This window comes from Saccopteryx bilineata, chromosome 12 (assembly GCF_036850765.1).
Source record: "Saccopteryx bilineata isolate mSacBil1 chromosome 12, mSacBil1_pri_phased_curated, whole genome shotgun sequence".
Classification (NCBI taxonomy): domain Eukaryota; kingdom Metazoa; phylum Chordata; class Mammalia; order Chiroptera; family Emballonuridae; genus Saccopteryx; species Saccopteryx bilineata.
In genome coordinates this window covers 407593-421313 of record NC_089501.1, presented here as the reverse complement: position 1 = coordinate 421313, position 13721 = coordinate 407593, and the positions used below count along the sequence as shown (strand labels likewise).

Below are 13721 nucleotides of genomic sequence, written 5' to 3'. Positions count from 1 at the left end.
CACAAGACAAGACAGAGCGGGGTTCTACCTTTTTGAAGTTACCTAGTGGGAGAGACAAGCTATGGTTAAGTCACTTCCAATGAAGGAAAATATGTATTCTGCTTTTGCATTTGTTTGACTTTATTACTCTTTAGCTCTGACATTAGAAAGTAGTATAATATTTCAGCAGTTATGTATCTGAAAAATAAATGTACTAAAACCGGGATGATGGTTTTTATATTAAGAACTGTGCAAATCCCCAATCTGCTCTACAGGACAGTGATAATGAATGAAGGTCATGGAAGCCGCTCCCGCTCAACTTTGAAGGATCCGAGGAGGGAGCGTGGTGACACTCGGAAAGTCTCTCCAGGAACTTGAGGATAAGCCCAGGCTTGGCATGGCTTTCCCCATGCACTGCACGACCCGGGCTTCTGCGCTGCTAGACTGAGAAGTCACCGGAGCACCCAGTAGGGATCGCGGTAGTATGGCTGGGCCAGCTCGGAACTACGGTTCCCAGAAGGCCGTGCGAGTCCAGGCGGGAAGAGCCGGGGCAGCCGGAAGAGCTCGAGAGGCGGCGGTGCGGGTGATCCTTCAGTGGTCTGTCCGGCCACCATTGAGATCCGAACAGAGAACGAGCGCCGGAGCGGTCCTAGCAGCCCCAGGTGCTGACGGGGTCGGGACGGGATGTAGGACTCCGGGCGCGGAAGGCGCGCCGAGAATGGAGAGAGCGATGGAGCAACTCAACCGCCTGACTCGCTCGCTGCGCCGCGCTCGCACCGTGGAGCTGCCGGACGGTGAGCAGGGCCGTGCGCTGTGGGCTGCTGCCGGGGTGGGGGCGGAGCTCGGGCTCTGGAGAGGGCGGTGGGAAGACTCTGCGACAGCTGACAAAATACCTACAAGTTTACTTACCTGAGCTGGGAGCGGCCGGGCTGGGACCCCTGACCCGGGACCCCCGACCCCCTGTCGCCCGCCGCTGAGGCCCAGGCAGTGGGAATTTGCGGGAGGGGCCGGGGCGTGCGGGTTCTGCTGGTGGAAGAAGCAGAAGAGACAGAAGTCTCTCCCGACAAATGGCAGAGAACCCGGTTCCGGAAACATTCCAGTGTGGGCCATTTTATTGTCGCTGCTTGCTGGCGATAGAGAGATGCTCCAAAAATAGTATGATTTACTTTAGGGTTCACAGAGGCGTTAAGCAGTCTTTTTTTTTTTTTTTTGAAAGCGTAGAGCGCTGTTGTATTTTGACAATAGATATATAAGAGTCGGTCAAATATCAAACCTGCGCTTTTAAAATACTGTGTGTATACGTATTTACACTTTCCTTTGGTATGCTTGCCTGCCTTCATTTTGTATCTATTTGTCAGACATAGGTGGGGGTTGGGGAGCTTCCACAAAGGAATAAGGCGTGAACCCTGAAGTTTAGAAATTTTAGTTCAGTGTGCTAGGGTTCCTTCAGGACAGGTAAAATGCTAGTAATAAATGAGGTGAGAAAGAAAGCAGTTTTGTTGGCAGCCTTACGGATTCAGACGTTTAAATGGCAGTGGGAGTTGGCCGCCTCTCAGAGGCTTTCCTTTATGGGAGTGGTTAGGGGATTATGTTTTATTTTTTTAATGCATTGCATTAGTTTATCTAATTTCATTTCCCCCCAAAACTTTATTTGAATTGCTGCTAAAGAGGTGATTTGTAGGTTAGGGAAGGAGACCTTCAGAGGGAGCCATCAAAGAAATGTGGGTCAGTGTACTTTGGGAATAACTTTCTTGAAAAACCTCCCTAGTTTCTGTTTACAATTTAGAATAGGGATGGATGATTTGTGGTCACTGTTCATCAATAATTTTGTACTTGATACTTTGCTAGTATGAAGTAGTTGACTGAAAATAATCCTGATTTTAGTAATTAGAATTCCAGCTTCAACTTTGTTTTCTTTCCAACACCCACCTTTCAGTTCATTTCTTAAGTTTTGCTCTTGCTCATTTTCCAATCATATTATTGATATAGGTTGGTGAAAAAGGCTGCAGGTGTAGGTTTATTGACACAGCAATTTGAATTGCCAATTTTTAAAAAAATTTTATTTATTGATATTTAGGAAGGGAAAAAGACAGAGAGAGAAACTGATTTGTTGTTCCCCTTATTTATGCCATCATTGGTTGATTCTTGTATATTCCCTGATGGGATCAGGGGATAGAACCTGCACTTGGCATGTCACCAACTGAGCTACCAGCCCAAGACCTGTATTGCCTAGTTTAAAGCCCAACGTTTTTAATATAAGTGTGATTTAGAATTTGATTAATGTTTCCTGGTTTTAAATGTAGTACTATATGTTCATTATAGAAAATTTTGAAAAGAAAGAAAAATAAAAAGTTCTGTAGTCTACCACCTAGTACTAAACAATGTTAGTATTTTCTGTATTTCCTTCCATTATTTCTTTCCCTACCAAATTAAGATACTGCATATATAGTCTTTTGTTTTGCTTTTAGAAAAACGTACCACTTTTTTTTGTATCTTTAAGTATGCTTAATAACTTTGTAGGGTTTTATAAAATATATCTAATAAATATAGAGTCTAATTTTTTTCTTATTTATTTATCTACTTTATTTCAGTGAAAGGAGGGGAGGCAGAAAGACAGACTCTTCTGCCTGCGTCCCTATGGGGATCTACCGGGCAAGCCCACTAGGGAGCTAGGCTTTGCCCATCTGGGGGCCATTTCTCTATTGCTCCGCAACAGTCATTTTTTTAGCGCCTGAGGCAGAGGCCACAGAGCTGTCCTCAGTGCCCAAGGCCAACATTGCTGGAACCAGCCGTAACTGTGGGAGGAGAAGAGAGAGAAAGAAAGAGAGAAAGAGAGAGGAGAGAGGGATGAAGTAGCAGATGGTCGCTTCTCCTATGTGCCCTGACTGGGAATTGAACTTGGGATGTCCATTTGAAGGCTTGAGGAGAAAATGTGTGTGTGTGCGTGCATGCGTGTGTGTGCGTGCGTGTGTATGTGTGTGTGTGTGTGTGTGTGTGTGTATAGAATCTGAGCTTCCTGGTTTTTTTGGGGTTTTTTTTTTGCATTTTTCCGAAGCTGGAAACGGAGGCAGTCAGACTCCCACATGCGCCCCACCGGGATCCACCCAGCACGCCCACCAGGGGGCGATGCTCTGCCCAGTTGGATGGTGTATCCACTGCGCCACTTCCTGGTCAGGCCCTCTTTCATTTTATTAAACTTTTAATTTTTAACTAATTTTAGACTTACAGAAAAGTCTCATAAATAGTGCAGAGTTAAATAAATAAGTAAGTAGTGCAGCGTTCTCATAAACTCTACCCACCTTCCCCTTATATTCATATCTTTTACAACCATAGTACAGTTATCAAAACTAAGGAATTAACATTGGTGTAATACTATTAATTATATTAAAGACTTTATTAGAATTGCACAAGTTTTTTCACTAATAGCCTTTTTCTGTTTTAGGATCCAATCCAGGATACTATATTACATTTAGTTGTCAAGTTTCCTTAGCCTCCTCCAAACTGATAATTTTCAGTCTTCCCTTGTCTTTAATGGCCTTGAGACTTTTTTTAAAAAAAAGATTTTATTTATTGATTTTAGAGAGAGCAGAGAGAGAGAGAAAAAGGTAAAGGAGCAGGAAGCATCAACTCATAGTACAGGGGGTCCTTGGGTTATGACACAGTTCCATTCCTACGACAGTGATGTAACCCGAATTTTGGTGTAGTCAAAACACATCTAGCCTAAGTCACTTACCTATCCTAACAATGTTGTAAAATCATAATCTAGAACATAAAAATACAAATAGGCCACAGGAAAAGGAAAAGGACATAAATACACTGCACTGTACACAGTACTATTGTAACAGAAACAATGACAAAAAATGAGTGTAAAAGAAAATTCCTTACCTTTATTCCTGTGGTTGGCTTGCACACCGGAAGGGGCACTGCAAGGTGAGTGACCTGTTGGGAGGAGGAGGCTGGACAAGCAGGAGAACGTGCAGAAAGTGCTGGAGATACTAGGTCAGATGGATCACATTTGCCTAAGGAACATGCAAGAGATGCTGGAGATGATTCTACCTGCACTACAGCTGTTTCATCTTGAGAAGCAGCTGATGTAGAGGGTACAGGATCTGTTGCAGACCTTTCTACCTTCTTAAAGAATTGTTCCAGGCTAGTCTGGAAGGTTGATGACTTCTCTTTCAAAATCTGTTTATAGCATTGCAAGGTGTCCATAACAGCCCTGTAGACCTTATTGAATCTGTCATTGCTGGGGTACTCAGCCTGAAATTTTGCCAACCCATCTTCTACCATAGAAAAACCTTTTGCCAGACCCTTGGTAGTAAATCTCCTGAGTTCTGGTGTTTCTATCTCTTCATCTTCAATCAGCTGCTTCTGTAGCTGAATGAGGTCCTCAAACAGACAGCTCCTCTCCATGGAAGTTAGCATCGTAAACTCAAAACGTATGTAGAGACTGTCCTAACCAGAGGACCCCCTGTGGTTGCTTCTCTTATGCTCCTTGACCTGGCGACCTCAGCATTTCAGATTAGTGCCTCATCCACTGCATCACCACAGGGCAGGCTGTGGCCTTGAGACTTTAAGAATACTATTTACGTGATTTGTGGAATTCCTCTTAATTTGGGTTTGTCTGGTGTTTTCTCATGATTAAAGTTATTAATTTTTGGCAAAAATATTACAAAAGTGTTTCCCTTCTCAGTGGATATCAAGGGCTATATGATATCAATATGTATTATTTTTGGTGATGTTACTACCCGTTATCACTTGACAAGGTGATGTCTGCTTGGTTCTCCACTATAAATTTACTAGTTTTTCCTCTGTACTTTGGAGATTTACTTTGATACTATACAACTGTTATCTTCTCAGATTTTAACTCATTAATGTTAGCTTTGGTATTAACTTTTTAGGGGCTAAATGGGAGTTGTCAATGTAAATAACCTATTAAAAAAGATAAACCTCTAAAATGCATTGAACTGAGAAATGACCATTAGTAATAAATAAAGATAAATTCAAACACTAGCTGAAACATACATAATTATAGTATGGCATCATAAAAGTTGTTGACTTATAACCTTTCCTTTGTGTTTGTGTGAATTATATCCTATAAACTTTATCCTTTATGTATAAAGGATATAAATGAAAATATGAATAGTTAAAAATAGTAGTTAACTGTCCCTATCTATCCCTCTCTCTGTCACACACACAAAAAAGTAGTAAGTAAAAGTAAGACTTTAGTGTTGTTTTATAAAAGCTTCCAAAATAATTAATTTTGTTGTAATACTGGAAAGAATCAAGTACTATGTATATTTGATTTTTAAAAATTATTTAGCATATATAGCTGCAATATCCATATATATACACACATACATATATGTGTGTGTGTGTGTGTGTGTGTATATATATATATGTATGTATGTATAATTCCACAAAGTACATGTAAGTATGATAAAACATGAAGTTGATAAACACCTGAAACACTTGTTTGGAACTAAATGAGATTTTAATTATAAAAGCTATAGACAATATTAAGGCTCTAAGTTTTTTCTCAGATCTAAAAGTTGAACAGTTTTTTGGTGATACTAGATGAGATGAGCATTAAAGAGGATAAGAAATTCTGCATTATTGCAAATTTTGCAGTACTTTTGATATTCCACACTATCCTTAACCTTTTTTTATGTTTATTTTATTGATTTTAGAGAGAGAGGAACAGGGAGAGACAGAGAGAGAGAGACAGGAACATCAATCTGTTCTTGTTTGTGGCCTGACTGGGGATTGAACCAACAACCTCTGCTCTTCTGGACAATGCCCGAGTTCTAACCAACCGAGCTATCTGGCTAGGGTTATTCTTAACCTTTTTAAACCTCTTCTCTTCACTTTTTATGTGGAGTTAAGAAAACTCTAAAATAACCTTAAGAATCACCTTTTGGGCCTGACCTGTGGTGGCGCAGTGGATAAAGCATCGACCTGGAAATGCTGAGGTCACCGGTTTGAAACCCTGGGCTTGCCTGGTCAAGGCACATATGGGAGTTGATGCTTCCAGCTCCTCCTCACCTTCTCTCTCTCTCTCTCTCTCTCTCTCTCTCTCTCTCACTCTCTCCTCTCTCTCTCTCCCTCTCTGTCTCTTTCTCTCCCTTTCTCTCTCCTCTCTAAAATGAATTTAAAAAAAAAAAAAAGAATCACCTTTTGGGCCTGACCAGGTGGTCCTGGGATGCTGAGAACACAGGTTTGAAACCCCAAGGTCGCTGCCTTTAGTGCGGGCTCACCAGTGAGCGCAGGGTTGCCAGCTTGAGCAGGAATCGTAGAAATGACCCTGTGGTCACTGGCTTGAAGCCTGAGGTCGCTGGCTTGAGCAAAGGGTCACTGGCTTAGCTAGCCCCTCCTCTCCCCCATTAAGGCACATATGAGAAAGCAATCAATGAACAGCTAAGTACCACAACTATGAGTTGATTATGAGTTGATGCTTCTTATCTCTCTCCCTTCCTGTCTGTCTGTCCCTGTTTGTCTCTCTTTTGGACAAGGTAGGAGATAAGTGAATTATGTTTCTGTTTTTTGTTTGTTTGTTTTTTATGCAGATAATGAAACTGCTGTTTATACACTAATGCCAATGGTTATGGCTGATCAACACAGGTGAGTCCCTGTTTCACAAATTTATACTTTTTTGAGAAGCATAGATTTATCTAAATGTTATGTACACAGTTTGGAAAATAGATGTTGTCCTGGGGCAAGTTATTTAACCTGTTAGAATTTTCTGTCTGTGAATTAAAAACAAGATTTTCCAATACGTCGTGGTAAGAGAATTCCTAAATGACTAGACAGATATTAAGTCAACTATTTGGTTGATCAGATAAGACACAGTTTTCTGACTGAGATGAGGTGTTGACACTTGCCCTAGCCAGCTTTGCTGTGGTTGCCATTGGTTAGTTTGGTGTAATAAGAAGAAAGTGAAGAGAAACTATTTTGAAACAACTTTTTGCTTTAAGCTTCCTGTCTGATATAATTATTATTTTTTCCTCTCTGATATATATTTTTTGTCTCTAATTTTTCTTATTTGGTCAAAATTAATGTAGATGGGCTCAGCTTTCTGCAAGGGGAGCAGCCAGCCTACTCTCTTTGTTTCTCAAGAATCTAGGGGGAGCTGAAGCTTCTTAGATGTCCTCTGAGCAGATGACCCAAAACGCAGACGAGGAAACCTTTAGAGCTAGTCTATAGGTCAGAGCATCGGTGTTTAGATAATACTGTGCTGGCTAACCACGCTATGCTTAAGGAACAGTGCCTGGTTTTTGGTTTATGTGGAACAGAATCTTTTAATAATTGGTAAGAGTAACTAAAGAGCTACCAACTAGCTATTTGTTTTTTAAAACTTTTTTTAAAACATTAAACTCAATATCTTTTTTGTGTAGGTCTGTTTCTGAACTACTATCAAATTCAAAGTTTGATGTTAATTATGCATTTGGACGTGTGAAAAGAAGCTTGCTTCATATTGCAGCAAAGTAAGATTCAAGATATTTGGGATTAAACTCTGGTCTAGAGTAATGATCATTAGTAGGCTTTGCATTAGTGTTGGCCCACAGTACTTATGGAGAGAGATGAGAACAGACAGCTGAGTATTTCTATATATGTTTAGGGCATAGTGTGCTATTCATGTATTCTGTCTCTAAATGAATTGTTAATCTTGAGATTAAGTCTGATTTCTACTGTCTTAGCTTGTTCTAGATCAGATCAGAGTGGGTTAGGCACAGGAATTGTCTTTCCTGGATGTACTTAAGAGGGTTCATTCCTCGAAATTTTTCTTTTATTCAACCAATATGAAATTTTATATACTAACTGCATGTAGTTATTGGCTTTATACAGGCATGGGCAAAAGTAGGTTTACAGTGGTGAATATGCCAAACGGTTTGTTATTTATTAATTATTGTACTATTTTCCATATGAACAACTGTAAACCTACTTTTGTCCCACCTTGTATTTTAAAGTAGAGGGTATTATTTGTGACAGGAGTAAAGTCTAATTTTAAGTTAATATGAACCTCCAAAATAATGCGTTTAATAGACTTTTTTGTTCTTTAATAAAACTATATCAATTTGGGTGTTTGCCAAATGTATCTGATCTGTTTTTCACTTTGTTTTAGTTGTGGATCTGTGGAATGCTTGGTTCTGCTATTAAAGAAAGGAGCAAACCCTAACTATCAAGATATTTCAGGCTGTACACCACTTCATTTGGCAGCTAGAAATGGGTAAATATTTTGTTTCCTTAAGTAGTTTAAGTTGTATTCAAGGCACTCTATCTGGATTTGATTTTTTTTTTTTTCCTGCTCAGTATTGGTCTTGGGTCACTATATTTGTTTTTTAAAAATAACTATTGCATTTAATAATTTATAAAATTTTTTACTGATATTTTTCTTCTTGAAAATGTACTTTTTTTTTTTTTTTTTGTATTTTTCTGAAGCTGGAAACGGGGAGAGACAGTCAGACAGACTCCTGCATGTGCCCGACCGGGATCCACCCGGCACACCCATCAGGGGGTGACGCTGTGCCCACTAGAGGGCAATGCTGTGCCCCTCCGGGGCGTTGCTCTGTTGCGACCAGAGCCATTCTAGCACCTGGGGCAGAGGCCAAGGAGCCATCCCCAGCGCCTGGGCCATCTTTGCTCCAGTGGAGCCTCGGCTGCGGGAGGGAAAGAGAGAGACAGAGAGGAAGGAGAGGGGGAGGGGTGGAGAAGCAGATGGGCGCCTCTCCTGTGTGCCCTGGCCGGGAATCGAACCCGGAACTTCTGCACGCCAGGCCGACACTCTACCACTGAGCCAACCGGCCAGGGCAAAAATGTACTTTCTGAAGTTCATTTTTACTTGAATGATAATGATATTTTATTTTCTGAAAAACATAACTTTCCTCTTTTTTCTTTGTTGATGTCCTTTTTTTTGCTAATTTTTTTGCCACATTTTATTCCATGTACATTTTCCAAATTGCGTGTTTAGTTAATTTTATTAATAAAATGAAATACAGAGTAAATATTATTTATGTAGTTTATTTATAGTAATGATTTGATGAGCTGTACTAGGTAGAGTAAGCTTTTATGATAAGGGTAGCTCACTCCTTTCAGTGCCAAAACTACTTTTCAATTCAGTTATGACAAAATGTTTCCTTTATAAGTAATGTGCTTGCTAGAGCTCCTTTTAAGTTTTAGTTTTATTAAATCAATTTTTCCTATTATGAAAGTAGCATTTCAAAATGTGAAGATATTTTTGCCTTTTCCTGTTATTGTGTGGTATTATAAAACCTGCTATACTCTTTATGGGCTTCTATCTCCTTTTTTTTCAAAAATCTTAGATGTCAAATCTGTGTCTGCCTCTACCACTATTTTGTACTTCTTAAAGTTCTGTTGGACTGAGAAACCAGACAAAAATGGTTGGAATTATGTTCAAAATGAAAATAAGTAGTTTTGATTCTGAGTTTAAGGATCTTATAAACATTTTTTCTAATGCTATAAAACTTCTCTTTGAAAGTATTTCTGTGTTTCTTCTTTCGATTAATTTTGAAAATATTTTTGTTTTCTGTTCTGAACTGAGATTTTAGGTAGGGATATGTGGCTAAAATTGCCTACTACATCAATCTGAGACAGATGTTTGCATACAAGGATTAAAGTGAAACCAAAAATACAAGAACCTTGGTGATGTCTAGATTGGACAGGGAAAGGCAAAATCCTTTAACCCTCTTTTTCTGATTTACCATATGAGCTAGTCTAGTTGTATACTATTCCAATAGATAACAACTTGCTGATTATACAATTGTTTTTATAATAATTGGTCACGTTAGGTATGTTGTAAAGTGTCATACCCAAAGTACATAGAGTACAGTAAATCATTCATTTCCTTACTTAGTTAATCTCAAATCTAGATACCTTATCCCAAGTGTTGGTGGGGTAGTGACAAAACTGAAAAAGTTACATGTAGAAAAATATCTCACTATTCTGTCTCAACAACTGTAAATGAAAGGACAGATTGCTGCACAGCAGGGCTAAAATATTTATTGCTATTGTAGTAGGAAGACTTAGTCATTTAGGAGACTATCATTTTTTCTCCATCTTTGTTGACTTATAATTAGCAAACAAAATAGTAAGATATTTAAAGTATGCATTGTAATGATTTGACATACCTATGCACTGTGAAAAGATTCTTTCCATCTAGTTAATAAACGCATTCATCACCATCACCTCATAACTCACATATTCATCTTTCTTTTTACTGTGGGAAGGTAAAAACATTTAAGTTGGAGACCATTATATTCTAAAAATGAAGACATACGAGAGATAGTATATATTTCACATGGCAAGTCAGTGAGGAGAAAAGGGATACGAAGAGTTCCTAACCCTAACATAACATCAATTTGGATGCCTTGCATCCAAATATTTAACTATTTTGTGCTTTATTACTTATTGAATGGATGCCTTGTACAAGTTAGAAGTGTTCAATAAATGTTTGCTAAGCAACTTGAGCACTTATTAGTCCTTGTAGCTTACATTTTCAGAAATAGCTTTTTACTTTAATTTCTTCATGAGTTCAAATTTGTGTACACTGAAGCATAGGGGAATTTTACCCCTTTTGCTGGTCCATCTGTTTTTTGGGGTAAGTTTTTTGTTTCCTCAGTTGTCACTGTCAGGTGGCCTGCTTTAGCATTTCTCTCTTTACCCATTAGTGCTGAGTGCATTAATACTGAATTGCCCTCTTTTCCAGTAGAATACTCATTCAGGTGCCACAGAGCACTTGTCATTTATGTTACCATAAGCTTCCTATAATAGTTGCATTACTGGAGCAGAATAATAGCTGTTTCCTGTATAGGAGGGTCCCGCATTGCTCACAATTATATGAGAATGTTAAAAGGAAAGACTTAAGCCCTGGCCGGTTGGCTCAGCGGTAGAGCGTCGGCCTAGCGTGCGGAGGACCCGGGTTCGATTCCCGGCCAGGGCACAAAGGAGAAGCGCCCATTTGCTTCTCTACCCCTCCGCCGCGCTTTCCTCTCTGTCTCTCTCTTCCCCTCCCGCAGCCAAGGCTCCTTTGGAGCAAAGATGGCCCGGGCGCTGGGCATGGCTCTGTGGCCTCTGCCTCAGGCGCTAGAGTGGCTCTGGTCGCAACATGGCGACGCCCAGGATGGGCAGAGCATCGCCCCCTGGTGGGCAGAGCGTCGCCCCTGGTGGGCGTGCCAGGTGGATCCCGGTCAGGCGCATGCAGGAGTCTGTCTGACTGTCTCTCCCTGTTTCCAGCTTCAGAAAAATGAAAAAAAAAAAAAGGAAAGACTTAAAAATTATTGTGTATCCTTAGATTTCATTTGAAAGATTTGAAAGATGATTCTTTATTATTTTGGGCTCATAAAAGGCAGAGCTTGTGTGTTAGTTAATATTTTAGTTCTAATTTTTATCAGAATAGGTGCTCACTTAGTTTATTGTTTTGACTTACTCAGGTTCTACAAAGTAGCAATACTGATTGTTAGGTAAGAAAAAGAGGACATACTTCTCTCCTATGCCCCGTACCTTTTGCTGTTCATTTTGGAGAGGAGAAGTATTGTGGATTGCTATTTTTCTTCAATGACTCCCTACTGTAAATACTTTGGGACTGTTTCACTGGCCCATTTCCACCTTAGTGTTTATTTTGGCAGTAGTTCAATAGTCCACAACAGGCTTCTGAATAAGTTGTAAATTCAGCAGTATGGATACAGACACACACGTACTTTAAATGATTTATTCATTTTAATGGGACTCTGTATGTTGTCTTATGATGACTGAAGATTTATTTTTGAAGGTTTATATAACAAGGTGTTAGGTGAAGGAATTTTGTAAATGTTTGAACTGAAAGTTTACTCAGTTTTATTTTCTTCTGTTTCTTTCATTATAATGCTGATTTTAAGTGACATTTAACTTCATTTCAGATATAAAAGTCAAAACAAAAGTAACTTTTTCTTATAAAATATTTATTCAGTCAACAAAATTCTTAGCTTATTGACTTACTAGATTAATAATTAGAAATCAGTGAAGTTTTATTGAGAGTGCCTAGCTATGCTTAGTATTGATTTGATTACAAAAATATATAATCCATGGTATGAAGAAATTTATGATCTAATTGAGTAAATAGTGATATATATACATATATACTGTATGTACTAAATATTCTACCATATACTAAATATGTTACTGTACTCACATTTTATATTAATACTATAAATACATAATATATACTATATATTATATAACATACTACATATACTATTACACATATAATATTATGTATTTTTTATATTTATAATTATTTACCCAACTAGATGACAAACTTTTAATGACATGGATCATTTCATTTCATTTCATTTCATTTTTTTATTAAATGAAGTGGGAGGCAGGGAGGCAGAGACAGACTCCCGCATGTGCTCTGAACGGAATCCACCCTGCAAGTCCCCTACAGGGTGGTGCTCTGTTGCTTAGCAGCTGAACTATTTCAGCACCTGTGATGAGGCCATGGAGCCACCCTCAGTGCCCAGGCCAGATTGTTCGAACCATTCGAGCCATGGCTCTGGGAGGGGAGGAGAGAGAGAGAAGGGAGAGAGGTAGAGAAGCAGATGGTTGCTTTTCCTATGTATCCTAATCGGGACTTGAACCTGGGACTTCTACACGCCAGGCTGACATTCTGCTGAGCCAACCAGCCAGGGCCTATGCCATGTATTAAATCAGTGGTTTTCTTTCCTTTTTCTTTCTTGTGACAGACAGAGAGAGGGACAGGTAGGGACAGACAGACAGGAAGGGCGAGAGATGAGAAGCATCAATTTTTTGTTGCGGTACCTTAGTTGTTTATTGATTGCTTTCTCATATGTGTCTTGATGCGGGGGAGGCCTCCAGCAGAGTGAGTGACCCCTTACTCAAGCCAGCGACCTTGGGCTCTAGCCAGCGACTATGGGGTAATGTCTATGATCCCACGCTCAAGCCAGATGAGCCTGCACTCAAGCCAGCGACCTCAGGTTTTCGAACCTGGGTTGTCTGCATCCTAGTTCCACACTCTATCTACTGTGCCACTGCCTGGTCAGGCATATCAGTGGTTTTCTTTTCTTTTTTTTTTTTTTTTTGTATTTTTCTGAAGCTGGAAACGGGGAGAGACAGTCAGACAGACTCCCGCATGCGCCCGACAGGGATCCACCCTGCACGCCCACCAGGGGTGAAGCTCTGCCCACCAGGGGGCGATGCTCTGCCCCTCCGGGGCGTCGCTCTGTCGCGACCAGAGCCACTCTAGCGCCTGGGGCAGAGGCCAAGGAGCCATCCCTAGCGCCCAGGCCATCTTTGCTCCAATGGAGCCTCGCTGCGGGAGGGGAAGAGAGAGACAGAGAGGAAGGAGAGGGGGAGGGGTGGAGAAGCAGATGGGTGCTTCTCCTGTGTGCCCTGGCCAGGAATCGATCCCGGGACTTCTGCATGCCAGGCCGACGCTCTACCATTGAGCCAACCTGCCGGGCATCAGTGGTTTTCAACCACTGGTCTGCCAGACCGGTGCTGGTCTGCCAGAAATTTCATGCCGTTCTGTGAAAATGTCAATCACCCTGATGTTGTATACACTGAATTATATCATATTTTCTTTCTTTTTTTTTTCTTTTCTTTTTTTTTTACAGGGACAGAGAGAGAGAGTCAGAGAAAGGGATAGACAGGGCCGGATAGACAGGGACAGACTTACAGGAATGGAGAAAGATGAGAAGCATCAATCATCAGTTTTTCGTTGCGAGACC

At 40.3% G+C, this 13721-nt stretch overlaps 1 protein-coding gene across 2 annotated transcripts in view; it reads left to right on the top strand.

The window, feature by feature from the left end:
- The first annotated feature begins 521 nt into the window (after positions 1–521).
- Positions 522–13721, top strand: part of HACE1 (HECT domain and ankyrin repeat containing E3 ubiquitin protein ligase 1) — a 173052-nt gene continuing 159852 nt past the window's right edge. For both annotated transcript variants that reach the window (XM_066248051.1, XM_066248050.1), the window contains exons 1-4: positions 522–773; positions 6546–6600; positions 7374–7463; positions 8102–8206. In XM_066248051.1, the coding sequence (XP_066104148.1) occupies positions 698–773; positions 6546–6600; positions 7374–7463; positions 8102–8206 (326 nt within the window). In that variant the 5' untranslated portion in view covers positions 522–697. The remainder of the gene's footprint in view (positions 774–6545; positions 6601–7373; positions 7464–8101; positions 8207–13721) is intronic.